We start from the raw sequence: 23424 nt of genomic DNA, 5'->3' as shown, positions 1-23424 counted from the left end.
ATCCCGCGGACGGACAAAGTTTAGGCAGGTAAATGGATTTGGACCGGACGGGTTCTCCACGCGATCGTGTGTGTTAAGCTCCAACGGGCAAAGCACATGTGTTCGCGTGGGGAACCCCTCGAGACGTGGGACTTGTTTTTTTTTATGCGCACGGTGACGTCATGGCTGCACGTGGGGTTGGAATTCGGCAGGAGGGGTATCTCTGCCGAATGGTACCGTCCAAGGAGGGACGAGGAACACGTGCAGCTGCGTGACGTCACGGGCAGGTGCAAAGTGCGCGAGTTGCCGAGCTGGTGCTGCGCATGAAAAAAAAAAAAAACAGCAAGCCTCACTTTTGGGTGCACAGGATTCCTGGGCACAGGTTGGAAACTAGTTAGGGGGAAGGGTTAGCTTAGTTAGACCGACTTCATGGGGCAGGGGTAAGTCCTCATGGAGTCCGTGGAATGGATTAGTTAGAGGGATTGTAGTCAGATTTAGGTTGGGAAATAAAATGATTTATTTGAGACAGAGACAGACTGTGAATGTGTAGAGGGGACGTAGTTTAGCTACGTAGTGTTAAAAGGAACGTGCTGTAGTTTAAGGGACGACGTGGGAGCACGAGTTAGTTAGGGGAGGTAGTTAGGAGGATGGCAGAGTTCAGCGGTGAGTGTGTTGAAGAGTTGTGGGTTGTGAGGTGAGTACGTGTACATGTTGAGTGAGTGAGGCCAGCGGGTCTGTGTGTATGGAGCGAATGGGGAATGCATGGTGCGATGAGTGATTGGGGGGAGGAGTGACTCCCGCCCAAGGGACCCCGGGGTCAGAGTAAAGTGAGTTAGCTGGGTTAGTCAAATTGAAAAATGGAGGTCGTTTTGCTGTTGGTGGGAAAGTAGGCTCGAGACCCATTTGGAGGGGTGCAGGAGCCCTGTTGACGGGCTTGGGAGCGTGGCTGCGAAAGGTGAGTATCGCTGAGTGGGTACCCCGGGCACCAGGCTAGTCGGCTGCGGTAGGCCAAGGGCCCATGGGGGGCCGGGATAGCGTAGTGGGCACGGGTGCGCCTGCCTGGTGCGGGGGCCCGGGGCGCCGTTAGCCGCGTGGGCAGTGTTGTGGGCACGGGTGACCCTCGGAAAGGGGCCCGGGAGGCCGGCCTGCCACGTGTGCATTTCAGGGGAGGTGCCATGGAGGGCACTCCCCGGTGTTAGGGAGCTGGTAGGCTCGGAGGCAGTGTAGTGCCCGGGGGTGCCATAGCGGGAGATTCGGCAGAGGGTCGTGCCTGCCAAAGGGAGCCACGTGTCCCAGCCAGGAGACCGTGTGAGGGCACGGAGAGAAAATTGGGGGGCGAGGCCCGAAATTGTGAGGACACCAACACAGGCGACGGGAATCTGGGTTTATAGAACCAATAGTTTAAGCGAGAGGCGCTTGTTGAAAGCCCCGGGGTAGTTTAACAGTTAAATGGTTAGGGTAGATTAGGAGATGTACCCCTCCGCACCATCCATCCCCTCGCTGTCGTTGTGGGCCGCTGGACCCACTTGGTGTTAAGATCGCCGAACTCTGGGGAGGCCATTCTGAGGCTTTGTTGGGCCTCGACACAGGACGTTAGCTCTCCCTTATTCCCCTCCGGGAAGGGAACGTAGGGGTTGGGAGTAGGCTAGGTGACAGGATAGGTTAGCCGAACAAAGACGATAAAGGGGGTTAGGGGACGATTTACAGTGGGGAAGTAAAAAAAAGAAAATAAAAAATTAAGTGGGGGCTAAATTGGGGTTTGACAAATTAAGGGAGTGGGTATGTACAGTGACAGGCAAAGGCGATAGGTTGGGAGGGAGACAGGTAGGTAGGTCCGAGCACGCCTTCCAAGTGGCCAGCACCACCGCACTCCCTCCACCAACCTCCACTGAACGGCAAAAGCTGGCCAGCTTCATCTGCTGGCTGTGTGCTGCAAGGCCTGTGCCGGCCGGATCATCTGCAGCTGTGGTACTTCAAGGCCTGTGCCGGCCAGTTCATCTGCAGGCTGTGTTTGCCTGCAGCGGCCTTCTTCTGCGGGCTGTGTTTGCCTGATCACCTTTGCCATGCCATGCCCACTGCCCATGTTCACCAGCCCCGTTCAATTTTTGCTTTGCCCCCCCCCCTGTTCATTTCCATGTGCGCCAGGATCCGCAAGGCAACAGTTTGCAAGCTGCAAGAACTGCCCTGTTGGCAGCTACAACACGGGCCTGCAGTGGCGGCCCGTGCACCGTGTTTGCATCCATCCATCCATCCGTTGTGTTCATTGCGTGTGCCACTTGAGCTGGCACGGAGACTGCGTTTGTGCAGCCCATGCACCGTTGTGGTTCACTGAGTTCAGTTCAAAAGGGAAGGCCTTGGACTGCGTGTGAGCAGCCAGCCACGTTCCCTGTCACCTGCATTGTTTTGAGCCAGAGACTGCATGCGAGCAGCCTGGCTCCCTGCTAACTGCTTTCTTTTTGCAGAGTTCAATGATCCTGGGCCATGGTTTAGTGTAAAATTTGTAAGTTAAGGTTAAGATGTACTGTAAATATGAGTGCGCCCCCGGCATGTCTGTCTTAGCGCCGGCAATTTTATTTAAGTCGTCCGTGTGAGTGAGTTTGTTTAGATAGTTACGCAGCCCTCAGGTTATTTATTTTGGGGACACGAATACCATGAATGTCGCACTCAGGGATCCGTAGGTAAAATGTACTAGGGGAAAACTACACATGATGGCACACGAAAATTTGACTCGGGACGAGTCTGTAAAAAGGGGAGGGGGTAGTGTTGTGGTTACCAAATTCGCAAACCACCATTCAGGTCCCTTAGGTGAGGTATTTCGGTAAGTACATGTGTAGTTAGGCCCAAACCCGTTGTCTAGTGGGAATACATGTCATTTATGCGTGCTGCGACTCTTCAGGATAGCCGTTTTTCTTTTACTATCTTTAATTTGGACCAACCGCCATGGTTACCACCACCAACCACCGCTTCACCACAACCGCCACGACCTTCACGTCACACCTCGCAACCGTCGCATCGCCACCGTTCTTGCGCCGCCTGTGGGTACCGGTGTTGGACTCGTGCAGGGCGCGCGCCGAACAGCGTGTACAAAATCACGGATTTTGTGCTTCAAAAACGGATCAAAAACGACACACGCCCACTTTTTGCCGTCCAATCGGTGAGCGAGGGGCGATTTGGCCCCGCCTCCAGGGCGTTGGAGGGCGATCGATATATGCAAATTTATGGATCAAAAAGCATTCACGCCCACTTTTTCTCGGGCCAATGGGGAGCGAGGTGAAAGGTCGAAGGGAGGGGGTCAAAGATGAGAGGGCGAAGCTACGGGGCTGATAAAAGGACCGTGTTCGTCAGTCCAGAGAGTAGGAGAGTCGAGAGGGAACAGAGAGTCAAGACTTCGCGGGCGGTGGAGTTGGCAAGAAGGAGCTGGTCGTCGTGTGCGTTGGAGTCGGAACGGAGGGGACGGAGCTGTGGAGAGGCGGCGAGGGCAGACGAGGGGGTGCTCGCGTCGTGCAGGGAGCTGCACCCCAGGGAGGCCGACAGCGCGACCTGGCCGAGGTGGAGACGCTCGTCGCGGGACAATAAGAATCCTCTATACCCCGAGCATCAGCAACCCCCTCCTGTTTCCCCCCGCGCTGAGATAGTGCGACCAAGGGGGCCCCTTTCCCACCCCCTACCAGACACTGCCCGCAAGGCCCGCGGAGTTGAGGCACCATCGCCGCTCCGCGTCTCATCACCAGACGGGTAGGCCCGACCCGGTCTCGGCCTCAGGCCCGCCTCATCCTTGAGGGTATTCTTTTCTTTGGTTTTGGGTATGTGTTGTCGGCGCCGTCTGTGAAGTAAAATTGTATAAGTGTTGCCGTGTGCTCGGTAGTCGGTATTAGCTCTGCATTGTGTCCTCGCTTTTACATTTGCTTTTTGTGTAAATTGAATTGTGTTTTTCTTTTCTGTGTGCTTTTGGTGGAATTGAATATGTGTGCTTTCCGTTCGTCGCGAATAAATGTGCTTTTGTGTTGAACTGTTTCCCGCTTCGCTTCGTCATTTCCTTCATTGAATCCTCATCTTGCTTCACGTAAAGGGTTGGTAGTGGGCTGAATACGCCCGATAATTAATCGAACCGTCGAGGTCGACGATAACACCGCTCGGTTATCCCGATAGTATGGAACGGGTCGCTTAAGTGGCCCGTGTCCGAAGTCGACCTGCGGCGAGGTGCGATCGCCCGGTCTACCCTCCGCGTGGGTACTTAGGTAGGTCGAATTTGGCGAGCAACCCTATCCCACGCGGGGGCTGATTGGCTCGATCGCGGTGAGACCGAAAGGTCCACCCGTGACTGGTTCCCGCGTTAGTCCGAGAGGGTCACGACTGGATTGTCCGTCCGGTGGGCGACGTGCAGCGATTCGAGTTACGTGGCCGTCAGCACGCCGGCGGGCGCGAATACCGCAACAATATATATATATATATATATATATATATATATATATATATATATATATATATATATATATATATATATATATATTTATATATTGTTACGGTTGTGGAAATTCACAGAACACCATTCAGGCTTCCCAGAGATCAGTTATGTCGATAAGTGTGTGTTCAGATTAGATTTCCCCACCGATGTCTAAAGGGTATTATTTGTGTAACCGGGCTGTGATCTTTGAGGTTGCATTATTCTTTTGCTATCTTTATTTTGGAACAACTGCATCTCAACAACCACAACCACTACTTCAACAACCACAACCGCATCTCAACAACCATGTCATCCCCACCACAGCGCCAACCACGACATCTCCTCACCATCCCCTCAACAAAATCTCCACAAATGAACATCGCCTCACCTTCATTTCCATTGCGCCGCCATCTTTTCGCCAGCCACGGCGAATCCCAACGAGCGGCACTTCCGCCAAACATGACGGCTGCCTCGTTGAGGCGACGGCCGGTGATTTCTGCCACGTCTGCTTTCCACGGCCGGTGATCTCTGCCACGTCCGCTTTCTCCGCATTTCATGACGAGATCGGATCAAAATACCAAAAGGGGCAGAGCCAGCGGGAGGTGAAGGGTGAGAGGTGAAAGATCAACCTCACCCACGGACCCCATAAAAAGGCGCGCTGGAACGCCAAGCGAGTCAGTGGAGTAGTTTTTGCCTGCAGTCTGTCTGGAGTCGGGGTGGAGAGCGCCAAGGTTCGAGTCCAGTGGAGGGCAGTCGGGGTCACCGGAGCGCAGCGAAGCCTGGAGCGCAGCCAAGCCGGAAGTACCGTGCCGAACTATGGGTCGGTGGTGACGGCCGGAGAGGGGTCGCCAGCCAGCGAAACGCAGACGACGGCGCAAACGCTGAGGAACGGGTGGGCTCGGAAAAGAGCATCAACTTTTGAAAGAGCAAAGGCCCGTTCGTTCCTCTGAGGAGTCGTCGGTTAGGCCCAATCGACCAGGCCGCACGGCAAGGCCTGCATCAACCGAGTCGCCATTACACCAACCACAGTGTTGACGGAACATCGAGGGTCGCTCAGCGAGTCACCACGAGGGTGGCAGGTAACAAGCCCGGTCTCATGGAGCTCCTTCGGTCTCCAAAGCTCCGTGAACATTAAAGGCCTATGGGCCCTGTTCTTCCCCTTTCCTTTCCTGGGGTTTTCTTTGTATGAAAGTTGTGGCGCCATGTCCGCTAAGTAGAATTGTGGTTAAGTGATTGTGTACATAATAAATAGATACGGCTGTAGGTCTTTGTTTGCTCGTGTCTTGTCCCTACCCCCATTCATTGCATACGTGCTTGTATATCTGCATTGCTTCATTGACTGCATACGTGTGACAAATAAATGTCCTTGTTTGAATGTTCACCTGCTCGTTACGTCCTCTTCCTCCATTGAACTGCCATACTTGCGTTCGGAATAATAGCTGGCTTTTAATAGCCGATAAGATAATCGGGTCCAACGGGGCCTTGCGATAATACACCGCTCGGCAAATCGCAAACGGAGCGAGCTGCTGAAGCGGCTCATTTCCAAGCAGGTCCCGTTGAGGTACAATCTCTCGGTAGTCTGCCCGCGCGAATAATTAGGTAAATCGACCATTCAGCGATCAGACCCTGTAGCGCGGGTAGAGTATTGACAAGGTTGTGATGTGCTTTAAAAACACACCCGTAGCTGGATTTCGGCGTTGATCCGGAAAGCTACGACTGGATTGCCCGTCCGGTGGGCACGTGCGGCCGAGATTAGTTAAAAGCGGTCACCCGCACGCCGAATGGGTGGAAACCATAACAATATATATGTATGCATGTATATTCCTCAGGGGAGGAGACATGGGTTTGGTTAAAAAATACGTCATCAACCACACTACCCCTTGACGAGACCCCCCCCCCCCCACCAACACTCCGCACACAATCACCCATCAATGCTTAAACTACCTAAAAGTCCAGCGAACATCCCTATACCCCTCTATCTCCAATACTTCCAGGTACCTATCTCATTCCAATTAAAAAACGTATCCTCCCACTCACAGCCACTCTCTTTGCTCACTACCACGAAGCCAGTTTGCAATCCAATTAGCTACCTGACCAGCCACTCCACAAGCCCTCACTTTGGCTAACAACCTCCGATATGGTACCTGCCTTCTCAAAGTCTAGATATACTATGTCCACTGCCTTTCCCTCATCCACCCAATCAGACACTGCTTCATAGAACTACAAAAGATTTGTCAAACAGGAACCACCTTTGGTAAACCCATGGTGACTCCCTTTAATTAGTTTGTATTTGTTTAAATAGTTCCTCATCTGGTCCTTAATTAATATCTCCAACACCTTCCCCACAACTGAAGTCAAACTAACAGGTCTATAGTTTCCCAATTCTTCTCTGGATCCTTTATTAAATAATGATGCTACATTTGCTACTCTCCAATCCTCTGGTACCTATCCTGACTCCAGTGAGCTGTTGAAAATATCCGTTAACATCTCGCTTACCTGCTCAGCCACCTCCCTCAATACTCTCGGGTGCATATTATCTGGACCCGGAGCCTTCTCTTCTCTTAGATTACCAAGCTGTTCCTTTACTTCCTCCACTCCAACCTGGATCTTCTGTAAAAGCCCTTCCTCACCTCCTTGATAGATACTCTCAGCTATTGGCAATTTCCGACTGCCTGGATCATCAGCTGGGCTCCAGGATTCGAGGTTTTGACCCTTTCTGCCTATAACCTCTCTGAATGGTGGGTCCACAACCATGGCCATGGATCTTTATTTAGTTAACGTTAGATATTATACATTGAAATCTTGACCAACGAAGTCATTATGCAAACATTTGCACTGTCGACTTTACGAAGGTCTTCGACCTTGTCAACTGCTCCAAGGTCATCGAAAAGCTCATTCAGCTTGGGGTTGACACTTCCCTTCTACCGACAGTGTGTAGTTTCCGTTCTGATCATTCTCAAGTGGTCCGCTATCAAGGGCAGACATTGAACCCCTTGTGTCTCTCTTGCAGAGTTTCACAAGGGACGAAACTAGGACCAATTTTGTTCCTTGTTCTGGTGAATGATGCAGCTGTAACAACAGGATACCGTTGGAAATATGTGGACGACTTGAGCATGGTTGAAGTGTTGCACAGAACTCGCCAAAGTTCGATGCAAGCTCATGTTGATGCAGTTGGTTATTTGGTGTTGCCTTAATGATGTTAGGCCGAAGCCAGAGAAATGTAGGATCGTGAAAACATCTTTCCTTCAGAATGTCCTACCACAAATTAACATCGTCGTTGATAACATCCATCTGCAAAGAGTTCGATGCTTCACTCTCTTTGGTGTTATAATCCAATCGGATCTGAAGTCGAATAGTCAGGTACAGCAGATGGCATCTCGTGCTGCACGACGACTCTACGTTCTTTGTACTTTGAAGAAATTTGGTGCGAGGGCCCCTGATCTTGTCGAAATATATAAAGTGTTCATCCCCCCTTTGCTGGAGTTCGGTGTACCCGTGTGGGGTTCTGGCATCGCAAAGGCTCAGAGTGATGAGACTGAACGACTCCAGAAGCGTGCGCTCCGTTTTATTGCGTACCCATCTATTCAGTCCGACGCGCAACTCAAGTCCTTTTGATGCACAATTGTTGAGTGAACGCGGGAATGAGCTCCTCTTGCGTTTTGAACTTGGTCTTCTGAAGCCTGACCGTCACCGTGGCATTCTTCCTTCCACCTGACAATCCGTCTCGATATAATATTCAACTCATAAATGCTCAACATCTCGACCTACTTCAGTGTTAAGACTCAAAGGTATAAAAATTCGACAATTCCTTTTTTGAAAGAAATGCTTCATTCTGTTACGGAGGTGTGTGTATATATATATATATATATATATATATATATATATATATATATATATATATATATATATATATATATATATATATATATATATATATATATATATATATATATATATATATATATATACACACACATCAATTTACATATAATATTTGTTTCAATTGTGTAATTTATTTAGCTCGTGATCTTGGTGCTTTTATATTTGTTTTAACACTATTCTTCTTGTCATTCTGATGTTAACCTTGAATCTATCAGTTTTCTGTATGGTTTTTACCAAGGATGTTTTATTTAATAAACCAAAATGAAGAAATTTTTAATTTTTATCGATCCATCGGCCTTATAACGCTTGCATTTTCGCATGGTGCTGGAGACGTGACAAAGGTGTCAAGGAAAAGTGATGCTTTTCCTTGACACACTTGTCACGTTTCCAGCAGCAACATTTACAGGACTTTTTCCAGACATTATGGGTTTTAAAAAAAACACGTGGAAACGAGAGAGTTCATCGAACATGATACCCCCGTGGAAGTTCAGTGCTCTTGAAAGTAGACAAGAAGCAGTCCTAAATACCACCCTTATACACCACCCCCATCGAACCGTTACTTAAATTGAAGTACTGCAAAACTGGAGGTTCTTGGAAGTATCATGACAGTCGATTTGTGTTCTAGTTTTCAAGTATATAATTTAATTCAAATAAAATAACGATTGTAAAAATTGTGTAAATAATTCTGGCTTTTACCATTTTCCGCAGTGTCTGTTACACCGCCTTATCTAACTTATCTAACACGTTACATTAGTTCTTCGTGCCTATTGTTTGTGTCCTTTATAAAACGTTTTTAAAAACAGTAAGTTTCCTGGTTTGAACTATTTTCAATTTTGTTCGACTGCCAAGCAGGCAGAAAATAAAAATATTATCCCGACTCCTCTCTGCGCATCTGTGATCGAGACGAATTTGAGAAAGTACGGTAGTATGAGAGACTTATCTTCCAATTCATGTTCCGATTAGTGTTCAAAATATAACTTCAATTTAAATTAGTTGTTCCTCAATCATAAACTGATAAGAGGGATGGACAGACATGCACCAATTGCTTAACCCCCCCTTTTCACTTCATGTGTGTGGGGTAATAAAGCAGAGAGAGGGAGAGATGGAATAAACATTGCTGATTGGCTCAGAGCGTGTGCACACATTCAATAGTGGTGGGTGGGTTTACTCGGCGAGCGCTGCATGTTATGGGTTTTCTTCATTACCTCCACCGCCAAAGTAGGTTATGTTTTCACCCCTGTTTGTCCGTCTGTGAGCAAGATATCTCAAAAGGTTGTGGACGTACTTGAACTAAATTTAGTGGACAGGTTGGGTGTGTGACAAGAATGAATTGATGAGATTTCATTGAAGATCTGGATGTGGATCCTCGGATTTTTTTTTTCATCGATTCTTCACTATTGAGAGATGGGACCAAAAAACGACACGAAGGATGATATTTTTTTCAAGTTTTGGTTGGATTATGACAAAACTCACTGGATGAGTTGGTAAGGTGGACGAGAACAAACCGATTCGATTTTGGTGAAGGTCCGGATGCAGATCCAACCTATCAGTGGGATACAAAATGTAAACTGTTCAGCCTGGTGGAGATCGCAAATGCGCTCTCCCGAGTGCCTTTTATTTGTAGTTTTTGGGTCTTTAGTGAAAAAAAAAATTCTCCAGGATGGAGCTCTTAACAAATCAGTATTCTCTAGTAGTGCTGAGGGAGGTATTAGTGTAGTTTTGTGACCTTTAAAAAAAAAAAAAAAACGAAAAAATTAGCTTGTTTTAATCTGCTAAGTGTAGCTCCCTGTGTTAGCGTACGTCTGACTCATCGTTATAATCTATTGATAAGTTTTGTGCTATGTGTGATTGCTCTCACGGTTCTAATCATTTCACTTGCAACCGTGCCATCGAATAGCTTCTTAAGAATGCTGCTGTCTAAGAAATGCATTCGTACAATGTGAAATGGAAAAAGCATCTCGTTTATCAAATAATTTTGTGTGAAATTTATTATTGATATCGATTTGTAATTCGAAAGAAGCTGAAGTGGGAGTTTGGTTTTCCTTTTTTTTATTGTGAGGTTGGGGGGGGGGAAGTAAAACACGACATGAAAATAGACTTTCCATAACAGATCAGTGTGCTCTTTTTGATAGACTGCAACGTACATTTTACTCTCTCCAGTAAATGCTTTATCTATCTCTCGGTCCAATGCAGCTGCAAGTTTGTGATGTGGAACGTTCGTGGATAATGTGGAGAAATAAGTTGTTAAAATGTCCCTGTTGTTAATATTGTGGATGCTATCGATGATCCACAATTTTTTTTTAACACCAGAATAAAAGTTCGCATTTTCATTGGTAGTTTTGCAAGAATTTGTAAATTGGTTTCATCGCCCCTGTAATCCTGCCTGACGATGGTTTCAAATCGCATTCCCCACTTGCGATGATGAATCTCATCTTACAAGGGTTTTGTGCATTTTATGGATCCAGTATATGATTGATAATTTATGGTGCTGATCCAGAACTAATATTGTGGTTTACACGGTGTTATATCAAGACTATTTTATCGTTACTTATTTTGTAGGGTGTTTTAAAATATGTTTTAAGGTCCAATCTGCAAACGTAATTCTTCCAAAAGTGTTTGAATGTTGAATTTTTTACGAACTTGCCTTCGGATTGTTGTTTCGAATTTTCTTTTTCAAATCAACAACTCTCGTTTTTAGTTCTCCCCTCCAGTCACTCATTCCTGTGGGCTGACAGGATGGCCGAGAGGTACTTACACTCTCCTCTAAGCTGTCTAACCTGGGTTTGAATCCCAACAAAGCTTTAAACTGCCATGCCGGTGTTTCACAGGCAGGGTGATTCATCAATGGTTGTGCCGTCTCGAGGAATGGACGTTAAACGGAAATCACATCTGCCAGGATTAGTTGGTGGACGTTAAAGATCCCACGGTGTCCTTCACAAAGAGTAGGTGAGCTATCGCTGGCACCCTGAACAAATTACAAATTCCTGCTCTGGCCAACATGGGGCAATGCATCAGCAGCACAGCCGCACCCTCAACCAATGATGCTACCCGCAGCCTTGTTGCTGCATCCAAACGAAGAAGATGACTCATTCTTGTTGTTACAAGCTCCATTTACTTTATCCCAGTTAATACTTTTGCTCTGTGTAATTTGGTCATTTTGTTGGTAATGTTTATGTTTTTTTTTAAATCCTCCACTATTTTGAGATAATTTGTGTTGATGTCGATCTTCAAAGACAAAATGTTCACATTTACAATGATGTGCTTTTTAACCATTTCTCTACATCTTCAGATTGTGCTGTTTCCTTATATTTGAAGATCTTCCACCTTGTTGCACTTCGCAAAGTGTACACAAGCCTTGCTGGTTCTCTCTGTTGTAGTATTCTCTCTATAATATTTCTACCCTTTGTTGTGTGTGTTTGTGTTTGACTTGCATGCATTCCTAAATTGCTGGATGGAATGAGTTAAACTGGTAGTTGTACTCTGAGTGTGCAGGGGTGAAGTTTTAGGCAATAATTTTTTTTTGAAGCCCTGGCATTTAGAGTTGTGAGAGCACCGTTATTCTCTCCATTTAAATGTGCATCATATAGCGCCACCTGGTGAGAAGTGGAGCAGACGGTTCTTTGCTCGTCCAAATGTAATTCTGATTGTGACCGTCTTTTCTACGATGAAGTTCTTGAGGTTTCTCTTTGTGCATTTTACAGTCAATCATATCCATGCCTGGTGTTGTCTTAATGGTTAGGGTGCTAGGCTTGGGATCCTAGGATCCCAGGATCCTGAGTTCAAATTCCATTTAGCTGTTGACTTAATACCAGGTGGGGTTGACTCTGCCTGTCATCCTTTCGAGGTCGGCAAAATGAGTGCCAGCTTGCTGGTATCCTCTGTCGGAGTGGCGACCCGTCCAGGATTGTGTCCGGTAGCCAAGGAGAATGCTTTGGCAGCACCAACTCTCTGCACAGAGCATGGTCCCAATGGATGGATAGAATCTTATCCAGAATGGATTCCACGTGTTGGATTGGGAGTTCTTCTTGATCTTCCACCCTCGTCTGGGGCACTGTGGATCAACCACGGACTCGAGCGCAGCATATAATGCGTCCTTCACAGTGAGATCACTCGCGTCAGTCGGAACATACGTATACAGAGACCAGGGAAATGACACACAAGGAGTGATGCATCTTTAGTTTCATAATACGCTCGTTGACCAGTTTTACCTCAATTATCATTGGAGTCAGCTTATTGGACACAGGTACAGCAACTCCTTTGGCATGGTAACCATCAGAGTGACCAGACCAGTAGTGGGTGTCACCACCCACCATGATCTCGCCACAATCCTGTCTCTGAGCCTCAGAGTGCTGCAATACCGATGTCCAAGCACTGGAGCTCAGAAGATAAGACAGGTGATTATCCTCTCTTTGTGAAAGGACATTCCAGGCACCCACCCGAAGGGACCGCCTCAGGTTAACCTGAGGAGGCCACCGCCTGGTGGACGACACCTCAGCACCACCCTGACACACGACCGCAATCCAATCCAGGAAGATTACTCCGTGTTTCTCCTCCCATCATCAAACAGTGAGGGTCCCGAAGGCTTTGCCTAAATTCTGTCATCTGGTGAGCTACCCTGCAAAGGGCAGCTGCACAGGAGGTATTCCCAGAGTGGGTTTTCAGTTTTCTTTGTGTTTTTAGTGCATTTTGCGGAGTGTAGTATTTTTATGGTGGCCGGTGTGTAAATCCTGCCATGAACCTCCGAGGAAAGGTTACCCACCGCAGGACGTCCACAGACGCAGTTGGGTGCCAGATATGGATGGGCGTTGGCTCACAAGGAGCTCCTCTGCCCTTTGACAGCTTTTGTTTTTAATCCTGCTGGGTGTCCACATGTATACACCCCCCCTCACCAGGAAATCTGGTGGAGGAGACGGTTTAGTCGCCGACAACCCGACCACGAAACAGGTTAGTATAGGTTCACACGGTACTTGCAGCAAGTCACAGATCTTATCTGGGTTATTAGCCTTACCTGTTCCTAAAGGGATGGGAAAAGCTATTGTGGTGTGTGTCTAGGTCATCTTTTAAACTATCGTTCAATAACATCCGGTGAACTTTTATTGTATTTACGCAGACCAATTTTTAGTATAGTATCCCTGGGTTCCCTGATCTGACTGCAAGTTTATTTTGTACTTTGAGTGTGCATTTGCTCAAAGTTGGAAACCATTAATCCTGAGTTTTATAATTTGTATTGTCTCTTCATTCCTATGTTTGTCTCAACATCTGCATCTCCTTGTCAAAGGCTAAAGGTTTTCTTCTCAGTGATTTGTCTGCGTGCGATTGGTATCCTGCTCGTCCACATTAATTCATTAATAACGGTAATATTAGGTTAGCTTTTATTACAAACCATGACTGATGAGCTGGGAGTTTGCATAACGGTCAAATTGGCTGGTTTAAGATCTTGGAGTCCTGAGTTTGAGCCTCTGTTGGCCGTTAACACGTTAAAGCTGTGAACGCAACACCTGGTGGGTTGACTCAGCCCGTCATTCTTCCGAGGTCGGTGAAACGACTACCAGCTTACTGGGAAGAATGAGCCATTCGAGTTTCGAGTATCCTTCGTCGGCGTGGCGACCCATCCAAGATTGTGTCCCCTATCCAAGGAAAAACTGCTTCGGCATCCCTATGCATCGTGTCCTCCAACCAAGCATATGAAGACACGAAGGGAGTGCTGCTGCTCTTTATTCCTTTTCTTCTTCCGCTCTCTCTTACTGACGTATTTGGCATTGTGTGTATGGATATGGGTATTTAGTGGGTGATTTAAGAGCATCGCCTTGTAGTCGAATGAACATGAAAACTCTTGTAATGGTGTTGTTTGTCTGCGAGTGAGAGAGTCCACACTGGTCCTCAGATCTCCTGTAATCTGTGTACTACGTTGTTAAAAACACCGTCTTGTTGCATTTGTCAAACTCCATCTGGTGTCACACTTTCTGGCTTTTAATAATACTGGTTTTGATCTGCTGATTCAAGCTCCCTATATTGACATATGGTTGACTATATGTTGATGAGGTCTGCGTTTCAATATGTTGATGAGGTCTGTTCTGTGCTTGGTTGCTTTTACCATTCTGATGATTACACTTGCAGGTGTACCATTGAAGAGCTTTCGAGGAATGCTGCTGTCCAGAAAAAGACCATTTCTACAATGTGGAATGGAAAGTATTATTTATGAAACAATTTGGTGTGAAATTTGTTATGTATTTGAGATTCTTAAACCTTTGAACCCTGAGCTCTTCAGACTCTCGGCTCCCCCAGCCTGGACTCCCTGGAGAAAAATCCGACCACTCAGGTATATGGAGGTTTGAATAGCCAATGGTAAAATGGCCGTGAGGGTTCCAAAGGATTAAACGAAAAATAAAAAGAATTAAGTGTGAGTAAAATGAATGAATGAAGAAGAATGAAGTGTAAAAAGATAGACGATGCTACACTGCTGCTGCTAGTCACCAAGTGGTTAGCCCATTTTCGCTTATCTTGACCGACGTCAAATGATTTCACCTTATTTTGAGTCAGACGGCAGATTTTGTCAAAAAATTGTGAAATGCCAGACGAAATGTGAAACAAAGAACTTACCTGGATATTTCTGTTGAGAATGAGTTTGGTGAGGCGTTTCAGCGAGACGGGCATCGTGGAGGAGATGCCGGCACGTTTGCGCAGTGCCACGCACGATGCGATGTCTCTCGTCTGTGGTTTGGGGAGGATGAAGCCGATGGCTCGAAAATCATTGAGAAGAGAGTGGCCGACTACAATCTTCCCACGAAGGGTCGCTGCGATCTGTGAAAAAATTTGCACAGGAATTAGAGAAAATACAAACTGTCTTATGAAATCTTAATTGATTTTTCTTTGTCCAATAATTTCTGTAACTCTTTCATGAATACACAGTCACCTGTTCTGAAGTAAACGAGAGAGTTCATAGAACACCTTTCCCGGCGCAGTCTTGAGAAAAGGGACATGGGAAGGGTCTTTTAAACTCTTATTTTGTGTTTCCCAGCATTATCTATATTAGCTTTTTTCGTGAACTTTGAAAAACGTGCGCGATGGCAACCATAGGGAGGCGACGGGTCAAACGGAACAGTCCAAAGCTGAACCTTCTGCCAATTATTCTTGGAGAAGCTGATGTTTTTGAACTATCTTTAAGAAAATGATGCATTTAAACAAACATATTTTGGATGAAGTTTGCTTTGTCATTGCATCATCAGGTGCTGCCATTTTGTCTGAATCTCGCTGTTAGTCCGCCCCACAGGGCAGGCGGCAAATTTGATTGGTCAAGACGGCATAAAATTTTGTCCAAGCAGTACTACACTGAAGTGTTTTGGAAGTGAAAACGAGGCGATTGGTGTTCAAATATACAATTAAATTGAAATAAGTTTTAAAGCTGGAGAAAATAAATAAATAAAGTACGTCGTTGGAAGTTTACCGCCGCTGATGCACTCTTTTTCACCACTTTATTTAATTAATTCTTCATACCTGCTGTATGTGTCCTTTGTGACATCCCTAAAAGATAAACGTTTCTATTTTGTTTTATTAGCAGACCGACTGAAGCTACCGCTTCACCGTGCCATGCGCGACCGCGCTCGGGACAAGACTCCGTACAATTTGCCAAAGTACTGCTAAACTGCAGGTTCAAGCTCCGATTCATGTTCCGATTCGTGTTCAAAATTTAAAAAAATTTTAGATTGAAATTAAGTGCAGGAGTTCTTCAATCATCAGCTGACATCTGTCAGACAGACAGGCAGAACGAACCAATTGCTTTTAACCCCGCTTTGCGCTACGTGCACGGGATAATGAAGCAAATACCTTGCGGTCTACAAGGCAATGTAATGCCGTTTCAGGGACCAGTCAAACATCACATAAGCCTGAGCTGTGGCATCCACCACAAAGATCCAGACTTCAGTCCCTCAGAGGCAGCCCCGTCATGAGAACCTCTCCATCAGTCAGTTAAAGTAATGCTGGAATTAAAGTAGGTTGACAGTTATAAGAAAAAAAAACAAATACACCTATAGACAAACCACCTAACTGATATAACTTGCCTTATCAAATGAAACCAGTTCATCTGGCTGCCATGGATGGGGGAAAACCTCACCACAGATCTCATCGGACGATCCATTTCCTCGTTACAAACGAATGCCAACCCGTGAGGGAAACCAGGCCATGATGAGGACGGTTCCAGTACTCCACAGATGGTCCAAAGGTCAGCGACATTTCTTGCATGAGGTTACATCGGGTACACGGAATTGTTAGGCTCACTTATACTTACGTTACGCTCCGTCGATATTTATTTTTTTTCGATATCGATATACCGGTTCCGGTATACACCGGTATATCGATATTATTAAAGATAGATAATAATTTTTTTTTAAAACGGGTTCCAACAATACACAATGGTTCAATGGTCTATTACGTATTCATATATGATGTACACATCATTGAAACACGGTAATTTTTCATGAGAATGGTTATTTCACTTCCAACTTCAACTTGTATTAAAAATTATTTTGTTTTCAAGCCAGAGCAGTGTTGGTAATTGGCACAGGTAGGAATCCATCGCCATCGCCGTACCGGAATGACTATCGTGGAACGCAATACCGGTATGATCATACCGTTATCGCTTTCATCCCGGCATCGCAGATCACCGACTCGGCACAGGGTTTCTAAAGCACACCGATTCAGACAAAATAGTAGCCAATTCGCAATTGCTTTAAAACCAGCCACGGGGGCAAAGAAAAACGTGATTGCTTGTACGGGTGCTCAGATGCTGAGCGAGTTAAAACACGCTGTACTTACTTCCCATTACGTGTTGACGTCATACCTTTCACTGTTCTTGCTCCACGTTTAGCCGAGAGCATCAAGGCCTGGTAAATCATGAACGGTATTTAAAGATTGTAAACACCTTTCTTCGATTCGTTGGTGATGTGCTGTTTTTGTTTTTTTTGACATCGATTTTTTTTTTCTTTTCGGTATACCGTATTTTCAGAATTCCAACACCGATACATCGATATATTGTCGGACCCTCCTTATACCGCACGACAGCGTGTAATCGAGTGGCTATACATGGCCATTCAAGCTTCGTGCTCTTCCCACCAAGAGGATTGGGGTCGACTTCACAGCCAGGGTTACAGACTTGAGGAAATGCCATTGCAGCCCCAAATTTCATTGTGTATCGCCGATGGGGTGTTTTGTGGTCAGGAAATGGTGGAAGTGCCTTAATACAGTATCCTCTCCAAATGTGTTTACACAAAAAAAAAAAACAATGCCATCTTCTTTGGAGTCACCATTTTCGATCAAGCAGACCGAATGAAACTAATCTATCTGTTTTATCACCGAGTTGTGTAATATTAACCATTAAAGGAAAGCAAGCCTTACATCTTTCTGTGCCGCTTTGTAAGGAATGGCATGGCGCAAGTGTCTCGCAGTGATTCCACTCCAAGGTGTGCGGTAGTCCGTTATGGGTGCCTCGGGTTGAACGTACTGGTCGTATATTACGTCTCCATTGGACGCGACGATACTACAGCGTGCCAGGGCGCTGTGACAACCTTTCGGCCCTGTACCGACCATTTCACAATCCAGAGCCACGTACTTGGCTGACTCGACTTGCATTTCCAGGCCATTTTCCGTTTCTCCCTTTACTCCGCCGTAGTTTTGGACTGCCGTAACAAATGCCCCGACGTTGTACTTTAAAAGTCCCGAAGACTCCGGCCTCACGACCAGAGACGTTCTGTTCGTCGATGAACAATTGTTTATCTTGCCGACCTCAGAACTCTCGACTTGACGATAGGTATGTGCCACAGCAGCTGAGCTAATGGTTTCGGACGAGCTCGTTCGCATATCTGCCTGTCCACGATGCAATCGTTTCCGCCTTCGCCTTGGAAGCTTCTTTGGAGCCTTCCCGGCCTCCATGAAGCAGATAGTCAAGAGTCTAATGTATCCAATTGATGTGGTGAAAAAGGGCGTTGTGTGAAGATGTCAAGCAGGTCGTACTATCTGCTGGGCATCTCAACCCGTTGTCACACCTTGTATCGGCACCTGCAAAAAACATCAGTAATTAGGCTGTGTAAATATATATATATATATATATACATACATATACATACATACACACATACACGCACACACACACAATTGCACTCACAATGCGTCATTACAAAATAAACTAAAACAGCACTCGGCAGAGTGTATACCTCCAGCAGGCTGAACAGTTTACGTTTTATAGCCCACTGATAGACCAGATCTGAATCAGGACCGAAAGCAAAATCTAAACGGCTTATATTTGTGACCTACCCAACTCATCCACCAAGTTTAGTCATAATCCATCAACAACTTTTTGAAATAGCATGATATATATTGTTTTGGCCCCATATCTCAATGGCAAAGATTCACTAAAATTTTTTTTTTTTTTAAACCTTCTCGCAGCTGGATATTCACCAAAATCAAATTCACTCGTCCTTGTCACACACCCAACCTGTCCACCAAATTTTGGCTGAATCCATCCATAACTGAAGATATCCTGCTCACAGACAAACAAACAGGGGCGAAAACATAGCCTCCATCCACCTCTGGTGGTGGAGGTAACAATCTGCTTGCGGACATGGAAGATCTTAGTAGCTCTTAATAGAATGTACACTGGCTGAATATACAAGGACGCTGCGTGACAGGCACAGACACATTTCCAGGAATGATGCAGCCAGCTACAAAAGATTGAGCCATTTGGGAAGAGCACCGATAGAAAAGGCCGAGAGGAGCTCGCTGGAGTGGGGCACAAGCCCTGGAGTCGCCATATTGTCCTCATTGGGTTTCATTCCCATGGTTTGCTCAGAGCTATTAGGGTTTGTCATTAAATAAATAAAAATCTCAAAAATATGTCAGTGTGGTCACAAACTTTAGGCTTGGCTGACCAGTTTGTGCAAATAATTTGTGACATTCGCATGTTTTATTTTCCTGCTGAACCCACCACATGAGACGTGGTATGATTTAATCACCTTGCACCACCCACCCTCCTCCACTCATGAAGCTGTCACATCTTCCACATAAAAGCGAATGAAACGTTGTTTGTTACTTACATAATTGACGATTTTTCGAGCATATTTTTATTTTTTTTTTTTTTTTTTTTTTTTTTTTGTATACCTTGGTCGAGGCTCGTATGAGAGCTAACACACAACTCACAGCAAGGAGGCATGAGACAAGAGGGGTGGGAGTGGAAGGGACAAAACATTGGGGAACAGACACAGGTGAACTGTGGAAGGGAGAGGGATGGGGATGGGACGGGGAACATGGCGAGGAGAAGATGGACATTACAGGGACTTTCAGGAAGGAAAGCAGGAGAATTGAAGGAAGTGGGCATGGGTGGATTATCGGGGTAGAAAAGATCGAGGATTTGGATGGGGGAAGATAAGAGGTGGTGGTGAACAGCTGTTTTGAAAGCCTGGAGGGAAGAATGGGAAAGAATAGAGTGAGGAAGTTTATTCCAAAGGCGGGAAAAAGAGGAATGAAAGAGTGAAGATGAGCAGTGATTCGTGATTTTGGTAGTTTTACCAGAAGGGGGTTGTTGGCGGACCTTGAGCGCCCTGTGGAAATGTGGTTGGGACAAATCGCAGAGAGAGCAGGGGGGCAAGGCTGGAGAGGAGTCGGTAGAAGACAGAAAGACCACCGACCAACCTGCGGTGATTGAGTGAGAGGCCCAAAGACTCAGCTTCATTGCGGGAGATGCCAATGATCTTAAAAGCCCTGGTTTCGACAGCGTGAAGTCGAGAAAGGTGGGAGGCAGGAGCACCAGCCCAGAGGGGAGAGCAGTACTCCATCAGGCTACGGACAAAAGCTTTGTAAGTAGTCAGGAGCTCAAGAGGGCCGAGGAAGGACTTTGCACGACGGAGGATTCCCAGTCGGCGACTGGCTTTTGAGGCAAGGTTGGAAATGTGACTTTCCCAGGAAAGGTCATGGCAGATAGTGAGACCCAGAAGCTTGAAAGAAAAGACTTCTTCCAGAGGATTGTTGAGAAAGTGGATGGGGGGGTTTTGTAAACGGTCCTTTCGAAGAGACATAGTGAGAGTGTGAGATTTGTGTGGATTGAAAGACATGTTCCACGTGTTGGACCACGTGTCAGTCCATATTGGGTCAGTCGACTTTGTTGTTCTGTTTGTTTGTCTCTGTCTGTCTGTCTGTTAACCACCTGCAGGTCACAATTTTAAACCGATCTTCATGAAACTTCACCAAGTTGTCCAGGTGGTCACAACTGAGAAGCCTATTTATTTTGAGGTCAAAGGTAATCTTGAGGTGGAATTTCTAAAATCGACATTTTTCACCTGATTGACTTGAAAATTAAACAGCAATTGCATCATGCCTCACTGAATTGGGAAACCAACTGATGTTGAGGTTAAATTGTCAAAGGTCAAACTTCTAAAATCGATTTTCATTTTATTGACTTGAAAATTAAACAGCAATTGCGAAGTGCCTCACTAAATTGGGAAACCAACTGATTTTGAGGTAAAACCGTTAAAGGTCAACTCAAGTTTTGAAAAACTTCCGGTTCTGGGTTTGGAGCGACGGCAGGATCTCTGAGGGCTCTCTGCTGACTTTCTCAAAGTTAAGTTTCTGGTCGTTATTTTTCCTGTTTTAACTGTTTCTTTTCTCACCTGCATGTTATTGTGTGTTCCTCGTTCGGTTTTGTTTCAAAAATCATGCTATTTTGTGAGTTTTCGTCGACCTTATCTTACCGGGCTCCTTGTGGCCTATCCATCCTTCCCCACTTTGGTGTACGATCGTTTTTATTTGTATTCTCTCCCGATCTCGAACAGACGTTCTGTTCAGATCCCTGCTCTAATATACGACCAGTACTAACCCTAACCCGAACAAATTACCTTCAATTTCTATTTTCCCCACTTTCCCAACATCCCCATCCCAACTTCGCACTCTGTTTCTTGTCTTAAATCCAAAACAAACAAACAAACAAAAACTACCTTGCTCCTTGCATACCCACGAGTCCAGATCCTTCTTCATCTTCATCTTCTTCTTCTTCCTCCTCTACCGGCACACCATCTTTATTCGACTTGAACTGACCCTCTCTCGCCATTACCTTCACGATTTCTTCCTACAACCTTCCATTCCCGAATCTTACCTATGAGCCAAAACCCTGTCAAAGACGGATTCCGTTCATTCAACCACCCTCACCAGCTCACCCACACTCGAGGGACATAGACTGGACAGGGCGTGCTTACCCCTGCCTACTCATCCCCCGCCCCTGCCCCATTCCCCCCCCTGCCTCATTCCCCTCCCCGCCTTCAATTTGCTTACCCCCACCCAAAAATTTAATTGCCCTGGCCCCGTCCCCGCCTCTTCACTCCCCGGCCCACTTGCCCGCGGGCCCCCACCCCCTATCCACCCCCTCACACTCAACCCCGCCTAATTCACCCCAGCCCTCGCCCACTCATCCCCCACCCCATATCCCCCCCGTCTCCCGCTTTCAATTTGCTTACCCTCGCCCAAAAATTTGCTTACCTTGCCCCCCGCCTCCTCACTCCCTGCCCCTGTCTCTTCATCCCCCGCCCCCACCTCTTCACTCCCTGCCCCCACCTCTTCACTCCCTGCCCCCGTCTCTTCTTCCCCCACCCCCGCGTCTTCACTCCCTGCCCCCGTCTCAAAGCCACATTTCCAACCTGGCCTCCAAAGCCAGTCGCTTCCTCGGCCCACTTCCGTCGTGCAAAGTCCTTCCTTGGCCCACCTGAGTTCCTGACAACATACAAAGCTTTCGTCCACAGCCTGATGGAATACTGTTCTCCCCTCTGAGCTAGTGCTCCTGCCTCCCACCATTCTCGTTGGCATCTCCCGGATCATTGGCATCTCCCGCGATGAGGTTGAGTCTTTGGGCCTCTCACTCTCTCACCACAGGCAGGTCGGTGGTCTTTCTGTCTTCTACCGTCTCCTCTCCGGTCTCGCCCCCCCCCTCCTGCTGTGTCTAGGATTTGGCCCCACTATATTTCCGCAGGGCGCTCAGGGTCCACCAACAACCCCCTTCTGGTAAAACCACCAAAATCACGAATCACTGCTCACCTTCACTCTTTCATTCCTCTTTTTTCCTACCTTTGGAATAAACTCCCTCACTCTGTTCAATCCCATTCTTCCCTCCAGGCCTTCAAAAGAGCTGTTCACCACCACCTCTTATCGTCCTCAATCCAAATCCTCGATCTTTTCTACCCCCGTTAATCCACCCCAAACCCACCTCCTTCAAATTCCCTGCTTTCCTTCCTGAAAGTCCCTGTACTGTAATGTCAATCTTGTATTCCCCATGTTCCCTGCCCCATCCCCCTCCCTTCCACAGATCTCCGAATGTCTTTGTTCCCCACTGTTTTGTCGTTCCCACTCCCTCCACTCTTGTCTCATGCCCCTCTTGCTGTGCGTTGTGCGTTAGCTCTCACACGAGCCTCGACAAGGTATACAAAAAAAAAAAAGGTCAAACTTCGAAAATCAATTTTCATCCGATTGACCTGAGCTTTGATTAAGATCGTCAATTTTAATCTTAACTGGAAGACCCGTAAACCCGTTGGGTTCCCGTTGTGACAGCGGTTGATGAAAAAAGTCATTTCACACACACAAAAAAGATAGCTCCAGCAAACTATACCGCTGAGGTTGTTTGCAGTAATCAAATACTCCCGAAGAGTAATTGACTGAATCGGGAATTGATTTTTTAAATAATTTTTTTCGTTGCCAGACCTGATACTGATAACGAAATAATGCCAGATAACGAAACTTGATACTGCACACCACAGGCAAACGGTGAGTAAGGTGGCCCAAAAATATTTGTGCTATCGTGTACCGTTTTGGCTGTATTTCAGGATCATACATACATATATACAAGATGAGAGTTTTAGTAATATATAGAAGATAGATAGATTAAATGGACAATGTGATGTATCCATGGCAACTGTTTTTTTTGGGGGGGGGCAGGGGGAGGTGTGGGTGGATTTTGCAAGTATTTACAAGTATCGTGCTATATAATATATAGCATGACATGCATCTTGTTTGTTTGTTTGTGACCCTACTCCTCTGAGCTCCAAACTTTATAAGATCACATTTTTACCATGATGCACCTCACTCAGGGTTTT

General features: G+C 46.3%; 1 protein-coding gene across 4 annotated transcripts in view; it reads right to left on the bottom strand.

The window, feature by feature from the left end:
* LOC147021073 (interferon-stimulated gene 20 kDa protein-like) overlaps positions 1-23424 on the bottom strand; it is a 52438-nt gene that overhangs the window by 7502 nt on the left and 21512 nt on the right. For all 4 annotated transcript variants that reach the window (XM_085890808.1, XM_085890805.1, XM_085890806.1 and 1 more), the window contains exons 2-3: positions 17696-18355; positions 14906-15106 (exon numbers count right to left, since the gene is read on the bottom strand). In XM_085890808.1, coding sequence (XP_085746934.1) covers positions 14906-15106; positions 17696-18229 — 735 coding nt within the window. In that variant the 5' untranslated portion in view covers positions 18230-18355. The remainder of the gene's footprint in view (positions 1-14905; positions 15107-17695; positions 18356-23424) is intronic.

This window comes from Eptatretus burgeri, chromosome 8, assembly GCF_056783735.1.
Source record: "Eptatretus burgeri isolate ZD-2024b chromosome 8, Ebu_testis_v1, whole genome shotgun sequence".
Taxonomy (NCBI): Eukaryota; Metazoa; Chordata; class Myxini; order Myxiniformes; family Myxinidae; genus Eptatretus; species Eptatretus burgeri.
This window is presented reverse-complemented; position numbering and strand designations above follow the sequence as displayed.